Below are 17,047 nucleotides of genomic sequence, written 5' to 3'. Positions count from 1 at the left end.
TGTAATTGCTGCGTGTAAAACTTATCGAGCGAACCGAGCGAAATCGGAAGGATCGAACGGGCACGGGGGCACGTTAAAATTACATTTGCATATCTACAGCCAAGGTGCAAGATGTATGCAGCTCAGGCGCCTTGCAAGTATGCAATCCGCACAACAGTACTCCGGTTTTTGAGCTCGCCTACAAGTATGCAATACGAGCAGCAGTACACCGTTTGTAACAGTGAATGAATGTTTAATTCACTTTAAAGGGTATAGAGACTTTTAGTTTGTTCTAGATAGAAACAACCACAACAAATTAGTCATTAGAAGTGGCACTATCAGAAGCAGTGGATAGACTTCCATACGGAGCACATAAAACACTTCGGTCGGTCGTGCACCCGCCATCCGATGCCTGTTTTCGCTGCTTGCCTTTCCACTTCCACTTGGTGTTGGTTGCTCCCCCCCAGCCTACAGCGCCCATCCCGAACTAGGATCATCGTACACGCTAGCCCTGTGAGCCTTGGGTAGTAGGGCTGTGTCGGCTGGACGTTAGCGATAAAGTATCACATCACGTCGTACGGTGTTCGTTCTTCTTCCCCCCCGTTGTGTTCGGCATTGTGCCTGTGTCTGGGACTGCGACAGCGTAAGCTGATGCCGCTGCACTTCAATACATTTTACTGCCTCTTCCTTGCTATCGGATCGCACGCTAGCGCTAACCATTCAAGGGAACTTCACGAAAAAGCGCCCACCCCAGGCCTCTCCACTCCCTGGTCTCGTGTGACGCGACGACTGTGGCCATCGATTTGGTTATGATCGTAAGTTAGTGTGCCTTGCCGCCTAATAAAGCGATATTTTTAACATGCCTTGAATCATAAAGTCTTGTGTGTGTGTGTGTGTGTGTGTGTGTGTGTGTGTGTGTGTGTGTATGCAAGAGTCTGGCCCATGTTTGAATTTCCATATGTTAGGAACTTTGCGCCCTGGAAAGGAATCGAATTCACCGATTATTGATCAGCTCGTTGCTGGCTCGTTGAGGGCGATATTTTGAGAGTTGCTTTTCATATAATATAACGTATAACTACTGCTAGTCTAATAAATAATGGCATCAGCACTTTCACCGTTGATTCTGCACTTAAAATACGCGTCAAAGTTTACACTTTTCAGGCGCGCAAAGTTGAGTCACGTGGTTGTGATGTAAAAAACCGCGCCATCGTCATCTCTATTCATTTTGTTCGGGAAGGAGCAGAAGGGAAAACTTCTTTCTGTTTTCACAATTGCATTTTTAATCGTGTTATACATATGAGATGATGTCGCCTTCATCTAGCGGGTGTAACATACATCTTTATGCTGATAGCGTAGCAAAAAACGGACGGGTGATACGATGACGGGAAAGTAACTTACTTGCAAGTTGTTTCGTACGCTGCTCGACTTTTTACATGTGACGATTGAATTGGAGTGCGGACTGCTTCCATAGTAGATGCGTCATAATAAGTCTCAGCCAACGTCATGCTTCAAACTATTCTACAAGCATAAATTCAAAGCATAATGATATTCAATATGAAGTAACGGTGGAGACGAGCTCTATCCGTGGTTTGTATCATAAGATCCTTCACAATTTTCGAGACTTTAAGCATGGTTTGTATCTACATTGTTCCCAATTTACTCGTTTAACAACAAACGTATTGTATCTTTCAAATGTATGGCCAATCAACAAACATCAAGCTGTTTGCAGCCGTTAAAGAAACGCTCCTTAAAGACGCGTACACACACAACAAAAACCAATCAACTGAATCCTACTGTGGCTGTAACGACATGAAACTTCAACTATGCGTCCCAAGATGCGTTACCTTCCCCCACATTCCTTTCCTGCAGAAATAATTAAGCTATTTATACGAAATATTTCCCTCCCTTCCCTGATTCATCCCTACGACAGGGGAGCGATTGGCCGCCACCATTGATGCTGTCATTCATGTACTCATCATCACAGATCACGTGCTGTGGTCTTTGCAGGGGATTACAACCACCATCACCCGATGACGGTGTATCGGTCAAACACTGTTGGATACTCTTCAAACTGCGACAGATCGCGTGCTGAGTTCCATTCAACAGGCGAAGTCGACCAGAAACCACCACCACCAGCTTGGTGTGTGTGTTTCTAACTTTTTCTGACATTTTTGCAAGATGAAAGCCAAAGCCCCATCACCGAACAGGGGAAGCATCCGTGGGATGAAGAGAAAAGATGGCAAAAAAGCCAAAGAAAGAGTCCATCAGGGGGGTTCATGGGTGAAATGAGCTGCCAGGACTCCTACCGCTACAACGCCAGCCAGAAGGAGGCGATTAGTAGTGGCTGAAATTACACAGCAAACGAGAAAAATGTCAAGCCGGGAACATTTTGATAAGCGACCAACCTAATCGTCCGTGACCCACTGGTGCTGGTACCATGCTGGGGTGGAAAAACGACTGACGCTTGCAGGATCAACAGCCACCAGCTGAAGCTGAACTAAATCCTGTATCAACCCTTCTCTCACCTTGTGCATCGTCTCACTTCGGAACTGTGGTGCGGAAGAATGGTGTAAAAATAATAAAACAAACCCCTTCTTTTAGCACCACAAGCCCAGCGCCGCAACTGACCAGTGCAGCTGCAGTGTCAGCAGTGCAATAGTTGCTGTAACTGATCCCCACACTGTTGTGGATTGGTTTAAATTGCCATTTTCTAAATCGAACTGACAATCCGTGCCCTTTTTGCAATAAGTTCCGTCACACACGCGTGGGTCACAATGCAGGTGCGAAAGACGGTGCACGGTTGCCCCTGGGAGTGACATGCGCATCTATATTTGTTCCGAATAATCCACCCGACCCGTCCGTCCGGGTTTGATATTAAATCTATTTGCTATCGCTATTTGATTGGTACACGCAACGTGGACCGTATTGTTTCCAATTCAAACACAATTGTATAGAGAAAGTGCACAAACGACGCACACATTTAACTCATTTAAATCCGAACCAAACGAATCAGACCATTCATTAAGTGTGATTTTCCACGAAGGACATAATTGTCCAATTAATGGGTGCAAAAATGAAGCCAAATTACCAGGCAAACAATAACAAAATTGCGAAGAAAAGGTCGGCGGGGACGCATACAATTATCGAACCGTTTTGTCGATGCAGATGTAAATGCAGACTGTGGGACGAGGAAAAAGCCAGAGATAATTAATTACTTTTCAATCCCCTTGGAGGTATGTGGTAACTTCGAATGAAAACGATTCTGAATGCAGTTCTCCAAATAGTTTGGATAATCGTGGTAGCTGCAACAACATCTTTAAGTTGCTGTGTTGCAAAAACAATCACCAAAACCATGCAGTTCATTGCTATCTGTGCGCGCTGATAACGCTCCCCCCCCCCCCCCCCCCTTCGCACACAGGGCTCTTCCCACTTACTCCCAAATGGGGTGAACATTAATTTCATTCCCGAGGAGATGGGGGATGGTTTTCCAATTTCCCACAACAGTACTAGAGTGCATTAACTTTCACACACGTCCCAGAGTTCTGTTTAATAGACTCGTAAATCTCCTGCAACATGTCCTCGAACGTCACGTCGGGCGGAAACGCGAACACCCACCAGCACTGGCAGCAGCAGCCGCGACGGGTTTCCTCCGTGTGACCGGGTTTCGCCAGGCCAGTCGTACAGCACCGAGCGATTCATAAATAATTCCAAGCTCATTAAAACACGCATGGTCACACGGTTGGTTCTTGCTTAGTAGCCGTCCACTTTCACACGACACATTGCAACAACGCCGGCAGGTTTTGCAGGCTGGAATCTAAAAAAGAAAACAACCATGAATCATTAGTAATGTGTGCAAGAGTAAGTACAGAAGGCTAGTAGCGGCAACAACCAGCGAGATATTACAGAGTTCTTAGTACACAGGAAAATTAATCGGATTTCGTGACACTAACCTATCATTATTAGCCACATTCAGGCCGCTTTGTGCTGTGCTCCTTTCAAACTAAAGCTGCCTGCTGGGCCAGTTTCGTCACCACACACCCCAAAATCACGCCCAAAACACGAGATTTTCGGGAGGGAATTATTAAATAATTACTTTACGATCCATCCATCCTGTTCCTGTTAACATCAAAGCACGGCGACGGAAAGGACACTTCAAGACAGCACACACACACACACACACACACACACACACACACACACACACACACACACACACACACACACACACACACACACACACACACACACACACACACACACACACACACACCACACACACACACACACACACACACACCACACACCACACACACACACACACACACACACACACACACACACACACACACACACACACACACCACACACACACACCACACACACACACACACACACACACACACACACACACACACACACACACACACACCACACACACACACACACACACACACCACACACACACACACACACACACACACACACACACACACACACACACACACACCACACACACACACACACACACACACACACACACACACACACACACACACACACACACACACACACACACACACACACACACACACACACACACACACACACACACACCACACACACACCACACACACACACACCACACACACACACACACACACACACACACACACACACACACACACCACACACACACACACAACACACACACCACACACACACCACACACACACACACACACACACCACACACACCACACACACACACACACACACACACACACACACACACACACACACACACACACACCACACACACACACACACACACACACACACACACCACACACACACACACACACACACACACACACACACACACACACACACACACACACACAACCACAACCGCCAACCAGGGAGGGGAGGGGGGGTCGTCAAATCTCGGGTTGCACGCGTTATCTCGGTGTGCGCGCGCGAGAGATGGAACAAAACACCGGCCACAACGCAGCGGCAGTTTGCCGAATTCCCTTCACTACGTCATCAGAAGGGAGGTCCCCCCCTCCCCACCCCCTTAGACCTTGAACCAATCATTACCGTGTCAATCACTGTATTATGTTTCCAATTATATTCCCCCACTCAGGATGGGCGGCGCTTTCGATATGCCTGCCGCGCTCTCCCCATCAGCCGATTTTCACTATGAAATTCGTGCTCGATTCGATAATAAAAGCCTCCTTTGACCGGAGACCAACCATTTCGCCTTCCCAAAGGGATGCTGTCAATGTCCTGAAAGCCTGTCTGAGTCTGTCTGTCTGTCTCACGCTGCTTAAACGTTGTGCGAATAGTGCGAGTGTTTTACATGTAAATGCTCAAACTGTACACACGTAGACCCTGTTCGGATGTAGCAAACAACCTCATCGCTTTACATCATTTTACAAACTGAGCTTGTATTGTATTCGATTGTACGCTGATTTTCAGCCTCGTTTGTCGGATGGATCCACCACTGTTCTTCGCACCGATCTTGCTAGCCTTCCGGCAGCTCTTCTTTCATCCCAGCCGCGTGTGCGTGGGCTATTTACAGCTTCTGTACGTATCTGTCCACCTTACCAAACAAAACAAATCCTCCAACGCTCTCCTATCAAACGCCGTCTGCCTAAAGCTATTCCTGACGACTATCACTAGTACCGTTTTGTTATGATTTAATACCTAAATGGGACCTTCCCCGCGTCACTACGCGTGTATTCTTTGCTTTTGTACAATAAAGTTCCTGTTTGTCGCCCAAATGAATCTCGTTCCTCGCCTACTCATTTGATGATTAACGTTCAAAATGGTACTAACAAAAAAGGATATATCTACAATGCAATGAGTTATACCTCTCCCACCAACAGCTCTGTGGTGGGGGGGGGTGAGAGCATAGGGAATAAGGGGCAGACTATCTCGGGCAGCACAGAAAACTATTAATCCTAGGAGATCGATCACCGCCAAACAGCGGCTTGCTGTGGGAAGGTTTGCTGTGCATGCGATTATGTGTGTTTTTCCTTTTTTTTTTTCGTCAGTTCAATCTTGGTCACTACGGGGACGGGCGGCGAGTTAGCGGACGGTGTGGTAGCAATAGGTAACAGCGAACGATACAGTAACACGCAATTATGCACAGATAATTAAATGAAATTGTTTTCTTTTTAAAAAATCTTTAATTACTCTAACAAACGAACAAATAGACCCACAATATTAAAAGAGTTTATTTCATGAGGAAATTCATCTCTAACTTTAAATCAAATATGATATTATTGCAAACCCACACACATGACCTATCCATATGGAAATGAAAGATGAAACATATCATGTTATCATATGATAAAAATGAAACATATGTATGAGTATTCAAAGTCAATCGTCACAAAACAGGTACTAGTCATTGAATACTAAACAAATGGTACATTGTTTCTCTTCATTACAAAGTCTGAGCAATGGATAATAAAAGCTGACACACTTTTTGTGCTGTATGAACGTACAAAGACCATTGGTTTAATGATGATTAAACCCAAAACACTGCACAAAAACTATTTAAATAATTCAAAACTGTCAATACAACAAAAGCATCGTACGGCTTCATGCCATGCACTAATTAAAAGAAATAATCTTTCATCAAAACAATATTGCATTGGTACATATCGTTCTCATAAAACGCAACAACACATACAAAAAGCAAATCAAAAGTACTTAATAGAAGAAACAAACACAACCAAAAAAATAACAACACCTTCAATCGTCCATACATAGGCGACGGAGTGTCGCACAGTCACCGGCAAACAGTCAGTCACCGCCATCGGTTCACGAATTAAACACATTTTAATTTATTTCTATCTTTCAAACACTTGTAAAACATCTATAGTGTCTAGCAGTAGTAGTAGTAGTAGTAGGTGTAGTACTAGTAGTAGTAAGGTTCCACAGGAAGGGCAGAGAGATAAAACGGGTCCAGTTAAAAGAAACAAGCAATACAGTTCTTTGTTTTGTTTTGTATTGTTTCCTACATTCTTACAAACCCTACAGAGATGTATTTTAAACTCACACATACACACACATACACCCACATGGTATGGTATTTTATAACCCTTTTACAGCATGTTGTGGTTTTATTTCGTTTCTCACGTTTTAACTCATGCCCCTGTTTTATGTGTGTGTGTGTTTTTTTAACGATGCTGGTATATTGTTTCGGTCTACTAGCCGCTGTAATAACTCTTTATATGTTCGTTTGTTAGTGATATATTTATGAAAAAGTTGTAAAAGCTCCCCCAAGGTAAGCTTTACAGTACTTGTTATTCACAGGAAACGTGCGAAAATAGTACATACAAACACACACGCGCAGAAGGAGATTGTGATTGATTATGAAGAGTAGTAATAGTGTATCGTGGTTGCATACCCAAATGCAAATGTATGCTACTGGCTTGCCGTAGAACGCGCTTCAGAATGCAAATACTCAAGTAGCGCTAGAAGTATGCTAGCTACAAAGGATAAGAGTAAGGGACTGACTGACAACAAACAGCCGCTCTCTAGAAGACAAAACGTAAATCGCTTCTTCATTAGGTATCTCTTGAATGCCCGTTTCATCAAATGTTGCATCGGTGTTCTGTGATCGCGCATTGCTGCCATTGGCTTATCCCACATCCGACCATCAGCAGCACAGCGTAGTACCGCGCTTGTGACGAACTATAGATCTCCAGCAGCAAACTATAACTTCCACCCATTTTCTGTGGCAATCCAGTGTGTCGTCTGCATTTGTCCCCGTTTTGACCGGCGCGAGGAAACAAGATCATCTGACGTCAATTGTTTGTTGCTTTACAGATTCTTCTTTCCTGTGCTATTTCCTGTTTTTGGGGGTTTCGATAAGTGCGATAAGTGTTTCTGCTATATAGTACATTTTCTATACGCTACTGTATGTATATACAATCCTGCACTTCGATCGAATTAGCACGCAGTGCCATCGTCCTGTAACATTTTCTATTCGGTAGAATTATGCCTCCCCTTGCGCTTTACCTACTAACTCTACTACGTATTATCCACGCTTCGGTCAACACTTAAACATTAGACGGCTCTCTTCTTGGTATCCGCATGCGAACGCATACCTTCTTCCTATGTTACCGGTGCTGCCATCCCCATCGATCAACACTAACTATCGTCTGCGTCTTAACACTATCGACAATCGCGCATACCCTAGCCTCGTTACCAGCCGGTTCGATTGTTGCCTCCACCACCTCCGCCGCGGAATTTGTTACCACCACCACCACCACCCCGATGATAGCCACCGCGCATTCCCGGCGATCCACCAGTGCCACCAACGATCGGTCCAGCGAATGGACTTCCGCCCGGGCCACCCATCATCATTCCCCCACCCGGCATCATGTTTGGCCGCATACCACCCGCTCCACCACCGCGAAAGTAGGGTGGTCGATTATGGCCGCGGCCGCCACCACGTGGCGTACCACCTCCACCGCGATGGTAGCTGTTGTTACCGATGCCTTTCGGGCCACCCGAACCGAACGGAAGCGGCGGTGGAGGACGGTTCGGTGTGCCAAATAGGCTCGGAGGACCATCGCCTCCTCCGACTGGCGGTGGCTGATCGGCCCAAATAGCACCACCGGCCGTCGGCGGTGGCTGCGTTAGCTTTCCCACCAGCGCACCAGGCGTCGGTGGTGGCGGTAGGACCGCATTAAAGTTGCCCAGCATCGGCAAACTCATCAGGTTCGGTGGCGGCAGATCCCATTTAGGACCAGCGCCGTGCGGGAACGTCGGATCCGGTAGCAATGGGGGCCGCTGATGCAACGGTGGCGTCGGATTGTTAGCTCCTCCCGTGCTGCTGTTGTTGTTGCTGCCACCAATGCCGTTGTTCAGCGACAGTCGCACCAGCGAGCTGTCGCTAGTCTGTCCTTCGTCCTTTGCCGGAGCCTCACTACTATTCTCCGCGTCCGCGCCATGATGAAACGCAGCTGCAAGATACAAATTGTGCAACGGATATCGGGTGGAAAAAAAGGGAGGCAAGTGTAAACATGCCAATATAGCATTCCATATAATCATTGGGAAAATCGGTCCAATCGACCTTTTCGAACGACGAACGCCACCAAATACACCTTCCTGCTGCTTGCTTACCTGACGATCGTGATGGTGAACGTTTGCTCTCATCTTGTTCCACTGGCTCGTCTTCCTCCTCTTCCTCAGACACATCCATGTCGACGCTCTCCGTATTATCGGAAGGATTTCGCTTCGATTCTCCCGTCGCCGGAACGGAACGGTCTGTTAAATGTATAATGTTGAGACCCAACACACAATAGCACCAAGTGTTTTAGCATAATTCAATGGGTACAAAAACCACTTTCGCAACGCATACAATCATTTCTATTTCAATCCTACGGTACAACTATGAATTACCTGAGGTAGCTGGCGGTGATTGGGACGATTCGGTCTGGTTGCTCATCAGCAAGGCCGGTGGTTTGGTAAAATCGTCAAAGTTTTCCCGTTCAAAGTTTTGCTACATCGTTAGAAGAACAAAACAAGTGTGACCCATTATCATTCATTTTCCACCTGCAAAGCATTTCGCTACCTACCAAAAAGCTGTCAATCTCCAGCAGCGAGACCGGAGTTTGCAGCGTCGGTAGGTTCAGTTCACCGTCACCTTCCGCTGCGCCTTCGACCGAGTGTACGCTATCCTCATTCTCTTCGCCATCGTGTGCCGAACCACCTTCCAACAGATCCGACCCCCCATCCGCATCATCGAGCTTGTCCAGGGACAGGGGTGGAACCGTGCTGTGATTGCCACTGCTCGCTATTTGTGCTGCGATCGCCTTCTCCAGCGATTGTATCCTCATATCCAGATCATTTGATTCGTCCCCTGCATCGTTCGACACCGCCTCCGAACTGCCGTCCGTTGTCGGAACCACAGTCAGGGCCGAATTTGACGCCTGTACCCCATACGATGACGATGCACCGGACGGAGCCATTAGCCTTAGGTCGACGTCGTTGGTCGGTACGGGGAAAACGTTGCCGTGCGCCGCCCAAACAGACCCTCTACCACCACCCCTGTCCGAATCGTTCGATGGCACCGTAGGAGGAGCAGGTACTGGTTGGGGAGCCGGCTTGCGTTTATGCATGCCTCCACGCATACCGGACGCCATCGGCATGCTGCTCGAGGACGAACTGTCGTCCAGTGCGTCCAGCTCGTGCAAGTCCTTCAGCTGCGGCGGACCTCCGGGCGATCCGGTAAGTGAGATTAGATTCCGATGGTCAACGTCAGCCAAGCGGCCCTTTTCCTTCAGGAACGAAGGCATCGACAGATTACCCGACATTTGTCGATGGTCCACGTCCTGCATAAGCCCACCGTCACCACTGCTGCCGTCGCCGTAATCCAGCAGCATGCCACCCTTGCGATCGTAATGGGACGGAGAGACCGGCGCTTCCAAACTTTGGAAGCCGGATGAGTCCTGCAAGTGGAGAAAAGACAAAACATTGCATCAGTACACCGTCATGAAACCTCACACACACACACACACACAGCTCATCAATTTACTTACATGAGTCCCGTCCCACGTCATGGACATGTTCCAGGTCGAATTATACTCGTCCGATGCGTCCAGATTGATTGGCGGCATTGGTGGCGGCTGCAGGGGCTGTGCGACCGGTCCCGCATTGCGCCCCGGCGGCTGCTGCGGTGCCCCATAGTCCTGCAGCATCGGTGGACCACCGTACGGTAGCGGGGGCCTATTATTGCCAGCGTATCCACCATTATTCCCTCTGCCCGGTGGTGGGCCACGGGGGGTTGAGGTGGTCCAAGGATTTATAAAACCACCACCACCGCCTCCACCACCACCTCCACTACCTCCACCGTACGGGTGTGGGACGATGCCGGGAGGTGGCTGGGATCCTGGTACGACACCACCGCTTCCGCCGCCACCACCACCACTCACACCCGTCGGCATGTTCGACGCGTTCACCGGCGGCCCTGGATGGTAACCTGATGGATCGGGGAAAAAAGTCTTCAGGAAATCGTTCACCCCTTCCGATTGTTCCTTACGCGAATTTATCACTTGTATCGGTTGTACTGCCGGATCACCGTGCAAATCCGGGCCAAGCCGCATTGTGTGTTTTGGTTTTTAGTAGTAGTCAGACAGAAGTAGAAGAAGAAGAAGAACGGGGAAAAGTAGGGGAATACAGAAACATGAAAGTAACACGACATCATGAGCGCGCACGGGGCCGTTTTGCGTGTGCCAAAAAAAAACAAACATACAAACAAATATTCCTGCCCTACAGTGTGCAACTTTCACTACAGTGTGCTTTTATCGTTCGTGTTATAAACGTGACCAAATTCACCAAAAGAAGAAGAAACAAACAAGCTTTTCAAACTAATCTACTGTGTAATGTCCGAACAACGCATAAGATCTTTTACTCGAAAACCAAATTCCCAAATAATAGCACCGACAAAATAAGAATGATAATGTTCTGGTAGAAATGAAAATGTATCCGGCCGCATCCCACCAGCTGCATGCATCTACGATCGAAGCCCCACACACACAGCGCAGCACGCCGACCACCACTTACCTCTGTTCATAACCATCGGTGAGTTACTGCGACCGAAGTCATTGATGTCGAACGAAAGTGGTCCACCGCCCATGTAGCTGCCCTGGTGCTGTATCATGGGGAAGTAGTTGTCCTCGTTCGGCAGAATGTTGTCACCATCCGACGGTACCGGCGACGGTGCATTGATGTCCGGCGATGGGATCGGACTCGGCAAGCTTACCGTCAGTTCGTCCAGCTTCTTCTTCATGCTTTTGAGCCGGTTACCAAAGTTGCGGTATGCCTGAAACAAATATTTTTTTCCCAAAATGATCATATGGTGGCGATGAATTCATAAAAAAAAACCCCGTAAGATTCACTTACATTCACCACGACTTTCACCTCCGTGCGCTGGTTCTCGTAGAACAGTCGCGCCTGCTCCAGCACGGTCAGCAGCTCTTGGCGTGATTTTTGCTCCGTCTTCAGCACATCCACCACGTTCTCGTACTGTGAGAGATGATCGTCGATCTCAAGCTCGACCGCTTCCACCCGCTTGCGATCCTTGCCCTTGATCGAGTTCATTACCACCTCCACATCGACGTGCGGCTTCTTGTTCAGTCCCTTGAACGTCTGATCGGTGTCGCTCTGGTGTTTGACACATTCGCGCACGATCGCCACCAGATGGGTGGCCTGATAGTCGTCCACGTCCAGCTGGGTGCTGTTCGCATTAACGACCGATTTCGTCTCCGTAAGCTTCGTCGGCCCGGTGGCGAGCGTTGCGCCGCTTTGGTTCGAGCCGAGGGCATTTTGTTGTTGCTGCTGCGGCTGCTGTAGCTGCTGCGGCTGTTGTTGTTGCTGTTGTTGCTGTTGCTGTTGTTGCTGCTGTTGGAGTTTCTTGGCGGACGACGTCGTCACGCTTAGCAGCCCGTTCAGATCGGCCAAAAACTCCTCGTTGTAGATTTCCCGCTCTTCCCAGATTTTGAAGATGCGCAAAATCTTGTGCTTCACCTTTTCGTCCCGCACCAGCGTGGTCGCTTTCTGCAGGTACGTTCCCCAGCTGTCGACGTACTCGTAGTTTTTGCGCTTACTGTTCTGTATCACATCGTTGGCCAGATGGAACAACGTTAATCTGCTTTCGATTTTCACTGCAATAGAGAAAACAATGCTTTTGTTAAATTTGCACAGAAACAATCATCATCCCATCCATTTCACAATTCACCTACCTTGCTTCAGCACATTCAGCCAGCTACTGACGATCTTTTTGTGGTGAGCTCGCCTCGATAAACACCAGCTCGACAGATGCTGAATGCTGTCCTGCGTATCCTTCAGGTCACGCAGCCGTTTCTCGAACGAGGCAACATCGAACTCGCCGGAACTGCCGCCGCTGCTACTGCTACTACGGCCAGTCGATGTGGTGGTGGTGGTTGTGGTTGTTTTCGTTGACATTTTGCCGCTGCTGCTGCTGCTGCTGCTGCTGCTGTTGACCAGCCTCCCCTCTACAACACAACACACAAACGCGTTTGATCACACGCTACGTTCTGCCTGGGAAACGTGCTCTTCCCTGGCAGGAGACGCCATCGGTATGATGAGTTTGAAAATATTACCAATTTTAACACTTTTTCGTCACACTTGCTGTGTTCTATCACGTCTACACTGTTTGCTGGTTACCAGAGAGAGAGATAGATAAATAACTTAGCCAAGGATGCTGCACCTGCGGCTACCTATGCTACATCACTGAACGTGGTTATGCTTTAAATATTTCACCGAAAATACACTGCCTCAAGCGATCTAGACCACTTTGCTGCCAGACAGTACCACTGACTATACGGCTTGAAGGAACGTGGGAAACACAACATAAACACGACTCGTTGCGATGCCAGCATCCCACACGCTGGGCTCAACACAACACTACTAGCAGCGCGGTTTCTACCACTACCAAGCAGGAGCTTTACCACAGTGTACGACTTGCCTCCCGAAGGAGCACCTCTTTCTACGTTGAACTGGGGTTGATAATACGCGTTGCAGCACAATATCGAAGGTAAGCAAACACAAACTTTTCACCCCAACAACGCCCGCGAGGTGCGCTACAACAGAACGGTGTGTACCGCCACAAATTCTGCCCACAACCGGAGACCCGCCTAAAGCGCCCTACGAACTGTACTGTTCGCGTACCGTAGGATCACGTTTATCTTTCGATCCGCCCGCTTGCACTCGATGGAAAAGCACTTTTCTTTAGGGAAGCGAGAGGTATACACAGCACACGATTTCGTACTTGCGTTTCTGTGCGTAGAGCAAAAACCAACTTTTCTCGCTAAATACAGGCGATCTGTCAAAATGGTGTTAGCTTCTTTTTCTCCGTGTGTTTACGGGAAACGCACACATTCACGCGCACACACTCTCGCACACCTTCGCGGTGCTTGACAGCACTGCGGGTGCTGTTTGGGCTCAAGTTCAAGGACTTTTTAATGCGGTCTAGAAAGTTTTCTTATTTTCAGACTGTGTCTTGATTTATTTAATAAAAAATCGCATTATTTGTACTACATTTCTTTGATCGATTGTGCGATAAATAACAAATTAATGTTGCTGCTCCGCAGGTAGCGTCCCACTGTGCGGATAGATCCAGATTGACAGGTTATGACACAAATAACACCAGCCCCACTGACAGTTCGTATCAAACGATTTCTTTGCGCGCGTGAACAATTTGAATTTTGAATTTTGGATGAAACAATGATTTGTATCTTCCTTTCCCTTTGATTGTTAGTCTGCTACTTCCAATAATTAGAATGTTATTGCATCTCATTTAAAACCACACTCACACCCTCAAATTCGCACGTTCGCTATGAATCACAGCAAAACAAAAGGCAATCGCCTATCTTATCAACTATCGAAATTGGCAGAAGGGGTGCTGCTAGCGCATCGATTTCACTCCCCATCTATTTCTACTGATAATTGCCATCACATTGTAAAGCGAACTGCACGCGCGCGGTACTGCTCTCTTTGCCGTCTGTCTCGAATTTTAGTGACCTACTACTTACTAGCCATATTTTGTGACCATCCTCAATCAGTTAACAATGAGCCTCGAGTAAGTACTTGCTCATTTTTACAGCTTCTTGAATGACACTGTTTCAGTTCGGAAGAAGAATTGTGTTATAAACTGGCATTTTCTTTATCATCACTCCGCAGCAGTCTGGATTCGCTCACCGGAAGTCCGTATTCTGCGCGAAAAAACTGGCTCAAAGCACAGGAACATCAGCAACACATCGAATATCGATTCTCCAGACCGATCAAGATTGTGGACTACGATAAGGAGCGATATTCCTGGTCAGCGCCCGGTAGTCCTTATCACATACGTCGACCGGCCTTCGATCGAAATAGATTATGGTAAGAGGAGAGGAAGTGAGGCGGGAGGGGGGCACACGAATCTTATCCCATCACATGGACCACATGCGTTCGGACGAACTGTTTTCAAACATTTCTCTTATCGCACCCACTAGTGGACGGGTCTTATCAATAGCGTGTTTGGTTTGTCTCGATAGGATAGAAGACGATACGAGTTCGGAGTCGGAAATCGATCGAAAACAACATCACATCATTAACGATCTCGGGACGGAAGATGCCTTCAGCAATTCGGATCAGCCTGCATCGATGCTCAATGCGGAAACAGGTATTTGCGGTGTTGTAGCTTCGTGTGCCACAAAACGAACGATCTTTTCGACTCCTACACCTATCTAATCTACAGACACGGAACCAAAGTTTCCAATCACGATACGAAGTGCCCGCAGTCTGCAGAGTCTTCGGATGCGACGAGATCCTCAGCATCAGGGAACCAGAGCAATAAAGGCGCGACGTGTCATCAACAAAAAGGGCGAAGGAAACGTTCATCTGGCCCATCTGCCGCAACGGTCGCTTCGATACGTGCGCGACATTGCCACCACGTTGGTACGATCATGCAAGGGGGATTCACAGCTACTGCTGCAGTGGCGAAATTAATAATCATTTCTCAATCTACTTTCTCCCCGAAGGTGGACGAACAATGGCGCTACACGCTGATGCTGTTTGTGCTGAGCTTCGTTGCGAGTTGGATCTTCTTCGCGGTCCTGTGGTATCTAATCGCGTACGCGCACGGTGACCTGCTCAAGGATCCCACCACGGGCGAACGGCTCGGCGATGGCAACAAACCGTGCGTCGAAGGAACGACCAGCTTTACAGGCTTTCTCCTGTTCAGTGTGGAAACGCAAGTGTCCACCGGGTACGGTGTGATCGTCCCAACCGAGGAGTGTCCGGAAGCGTTCTTTCTACTGCTAATACAGATCGTCTTCGGACTCGTGATCGGAGGCGCGATGGTGGGTGTTGTGTACGCGAAAATGATTCGCCTTCCGAAGCGATCGTGTGAGATGAAGTTTAGCAAGCGGGCCGTGATCTGTATGCGCGATGGTCGGTTGTGCCTCGTGTTTCGTGTGTGTGACCACAAGCAGCAGCACGTGATAGGGACGCAAATAACGGCCACCATGCTCGAACCAAAGCGCCACGCTGGTTCGAACGTGATCGAACGCTACGAAACATGCCTCCGACTGCAAAACAACGGGCGTGTCTTACCCCTGTGGCCCATCACCGTCTGTCACGTGATCGATCGGTACAGCCCGCTGTACGACACTTCGGCGGCGGATCTGCTTGACCGGCGGTTCGAAATCGTGATCACAATGACGGGCAGTACGATGACTACGGGGCAGAGCACGCAGGCCCGCACCTCCTACATACCGGTGGAAATTCTGTGGGGACATCGGTTTCAGAACATCATCGAGTACGATCCGAAGCGAGAGTGTTATGTGGCGATGAACGAGCAGCTCGATCTGCTGGAGGAGGTCGACACACCGCTCTGCAGTGCACGCCAGCTGGAGGAGGTGTTCGATGAGCTGCAAAACGAGCACCATCATGGTGCCGATGATTATCCTTCTGCAGACGATGACAGCAGGCTAGGTGTAGGTTGATCAACGAACATTAGAAGTAACCAAGCTTCCACCGTTGCTATATTGCCAAATCCGTTTTCTATTTCAATTGCAGGCATCTTTCCGCTCAAAAATACATTCTAGACTGCGCAGCAATCCCAGCTCGTTTGTGAGATTCAACGAAATCTACTCCGAAGCAGAAGAAGAAGAGGAGCAAACGATGGAGAATGGCAAACAAATGTACGACGATTCGCCCAAGGATAGCCAACCTGTTGCCGTTCCCATTGAGCACGGAACATTGATTGAACCACCGGTGTCCGTTGACGCTGGTAACCGTAACGACTCAAAGGAAACAACTGCAACTTAACTTACACATGTAGATTGCGGGAAAGAAGTATTCTGCTCACAAAATTGTCAGTATTCCATTATAGTCTTAGTGAAATTTAGATCTAAACAAATAAATTATGCATCAAACGCAGCAAGAATCCAAAATCCGTTTAGTACGATGAACAAGATTAGAGACTCGATCGCACTGGACGATTCATCATGATCTCTAACCTTGCTCTTCCTAACCATCCATCC

At 48.1% G+C, this 17,047-nt stretch overlaps 2 protein-coding genes across 7 annotated transcripts; one reads left to right on the top strand and one right to left on the bottom strand.

Annotated features, from left to right (window-relative positions):
* Positions 1-5,405: 5,405 nt before the first annotated feature.
* LOC121597952 lies at positions 5,406-13,902 on the bottom strand. 3 transcript variants are annotated; one of them, XM_041924306.1, is made up of 9 exons: positions 13,692-13,902; positions 12,743-13,179; positions 11,904-12,664; positions 11,565-11,823; positions 10,541-11,067; positions 9,578-10,450; positions 9,402-9,501; positions 9,123-9,266; positions 5,406-8,962 (listed from the first exon to the last, which is right to left on the bottom strand). In XM_041924306.1, the coding sequence occupies exons 2-9, from the start codon at positions 12,963-12,965 to the stop codon at positions 8,199-8,201; spliced, it is 3,651 nt and encodes a 1,216-aa protein (XP_041780240.1). In that variant the 5' UTR covers positions 12,966-13,179; positions 13,692-13,902; the 3' UTR covers positions 5,406-8,198. The 3 variants fall into 3 exon arrangements, with proteins under 3 accessions (XP_041780240.1, XP_041780241.1, XP_041780242.1); XM_041924307.1 differs by having other exon boundaries at positions 13,792-13,894; XM_041924308.1 differs by having other exon boundaries at positions 10,541-10,980; positions 12,743-13,901.
* On the top strand, positions 13,490-16,969 carry LOC121597954 (ATP-sensitive inward rectifier potassium channel 11-like). 4 transcript variants are annotated; one of them, XM_041924314.1, is made up of 6 exons: positions 13,490-13,557; positions 14,703-14,900; positions 15,056-15,183; positions 15,259-15,458; positions 15,542-16,498; positions 16,581-16,969. In XM_041924314.1, exons 3-6 carry the CDS (start codon positions 15,165-15,167, stop codon positions 16,830-16,832), a joined length of 1,428 nt encoding a protein of 475 aa, XP_041780248.1. In that variant the 5' UTR covers positions 13,490-13,557; positions 14,703-14,900; positions 15,056-15,164; the 3' UTR covers positions 16,833-16,969. The 4 variants fall into 4 exon arrangements, with proteins under 4 accessions (XP_041780248.1, XP_041780246.1, XP_041780245.1 ...); XM_041924312.1 differs by lacking the exon at positions 13,490-13,557 and adding an exon at positions 14,379-14,601 and having other exon boundaries at positions 14,706-14,900; positions 16,581-16,968; XM_041924311.1 differs by lacking the exon at positions 13,490-13,557 and adding an exon at positions 14,379-14,601 and having other exon boundaries at positions 16,581-16,968.
* The last annotated feature ends 78 nt before the right edge of the window (positions 16,970-17,047 follow it).

The sequence above is a fragment of the Anopheles merus genome, chromosome 3R (assembly GCF_017562075.2).
Source record: "Anopheles merus strain MAF chromosome 3R, AmerM5.1, whole genome shotgun sequence".
NCBI classification, from domain to species: Eukaryota; Metazoa; Arthropoda; class Insecta; order Diptera; family Culicidae; genus Anopheles; species Anopheles merus.
This window is presented reverse-complemented; position numbering and strand designations above follow the sequence as displayed.

What these genes read in the sequence shown, in the direction of transcription:
- LOC121597952 (XM_041924306.1), bottom strand. Translation starts at nt 12,965, where the DNA reads ATGTCAACGAAAACAACCACAACCACCACCACCACATCGACTGGCCGT. An exon ending in TGGAGATTGACAGCTTTTTG is followed by an intron (nt 9,502 to 9,577) that starts GTAGGTAGCGAA and finishes CTAACGATGTAG; the next exon opens with CAAAACTTTGAACGGGAAAA. An exon ending in ATCACCGCCAGCTACCTCAG is followed by an intron (nt 9,267 to 9,401) that starts GTAATTCATAGT and finishes TACATTTAACAG; the next exon opens with ACCGTTCCGTTCCGGCGACG.
- LOC121597954 (XM_041924311.1), top strand. An exon ending in TTCGATCGAAATAGATTATG is followed by an intron (nt 14,901 to 15,055) that starts GTAAGAGGAGAG and finishes TTGTCTCGATAG; the next exon opens with GATAGAAGACGATACGAGTT. An exon ending in GATGCTCAATGCGGAAACAG is followed by an intron (nt 15,184 to 15,258) that starts GTATTTGCGGTG and finishes TCTAATCTACAG; the next exon opens with ACACGGAACCAAAGTTTCCA.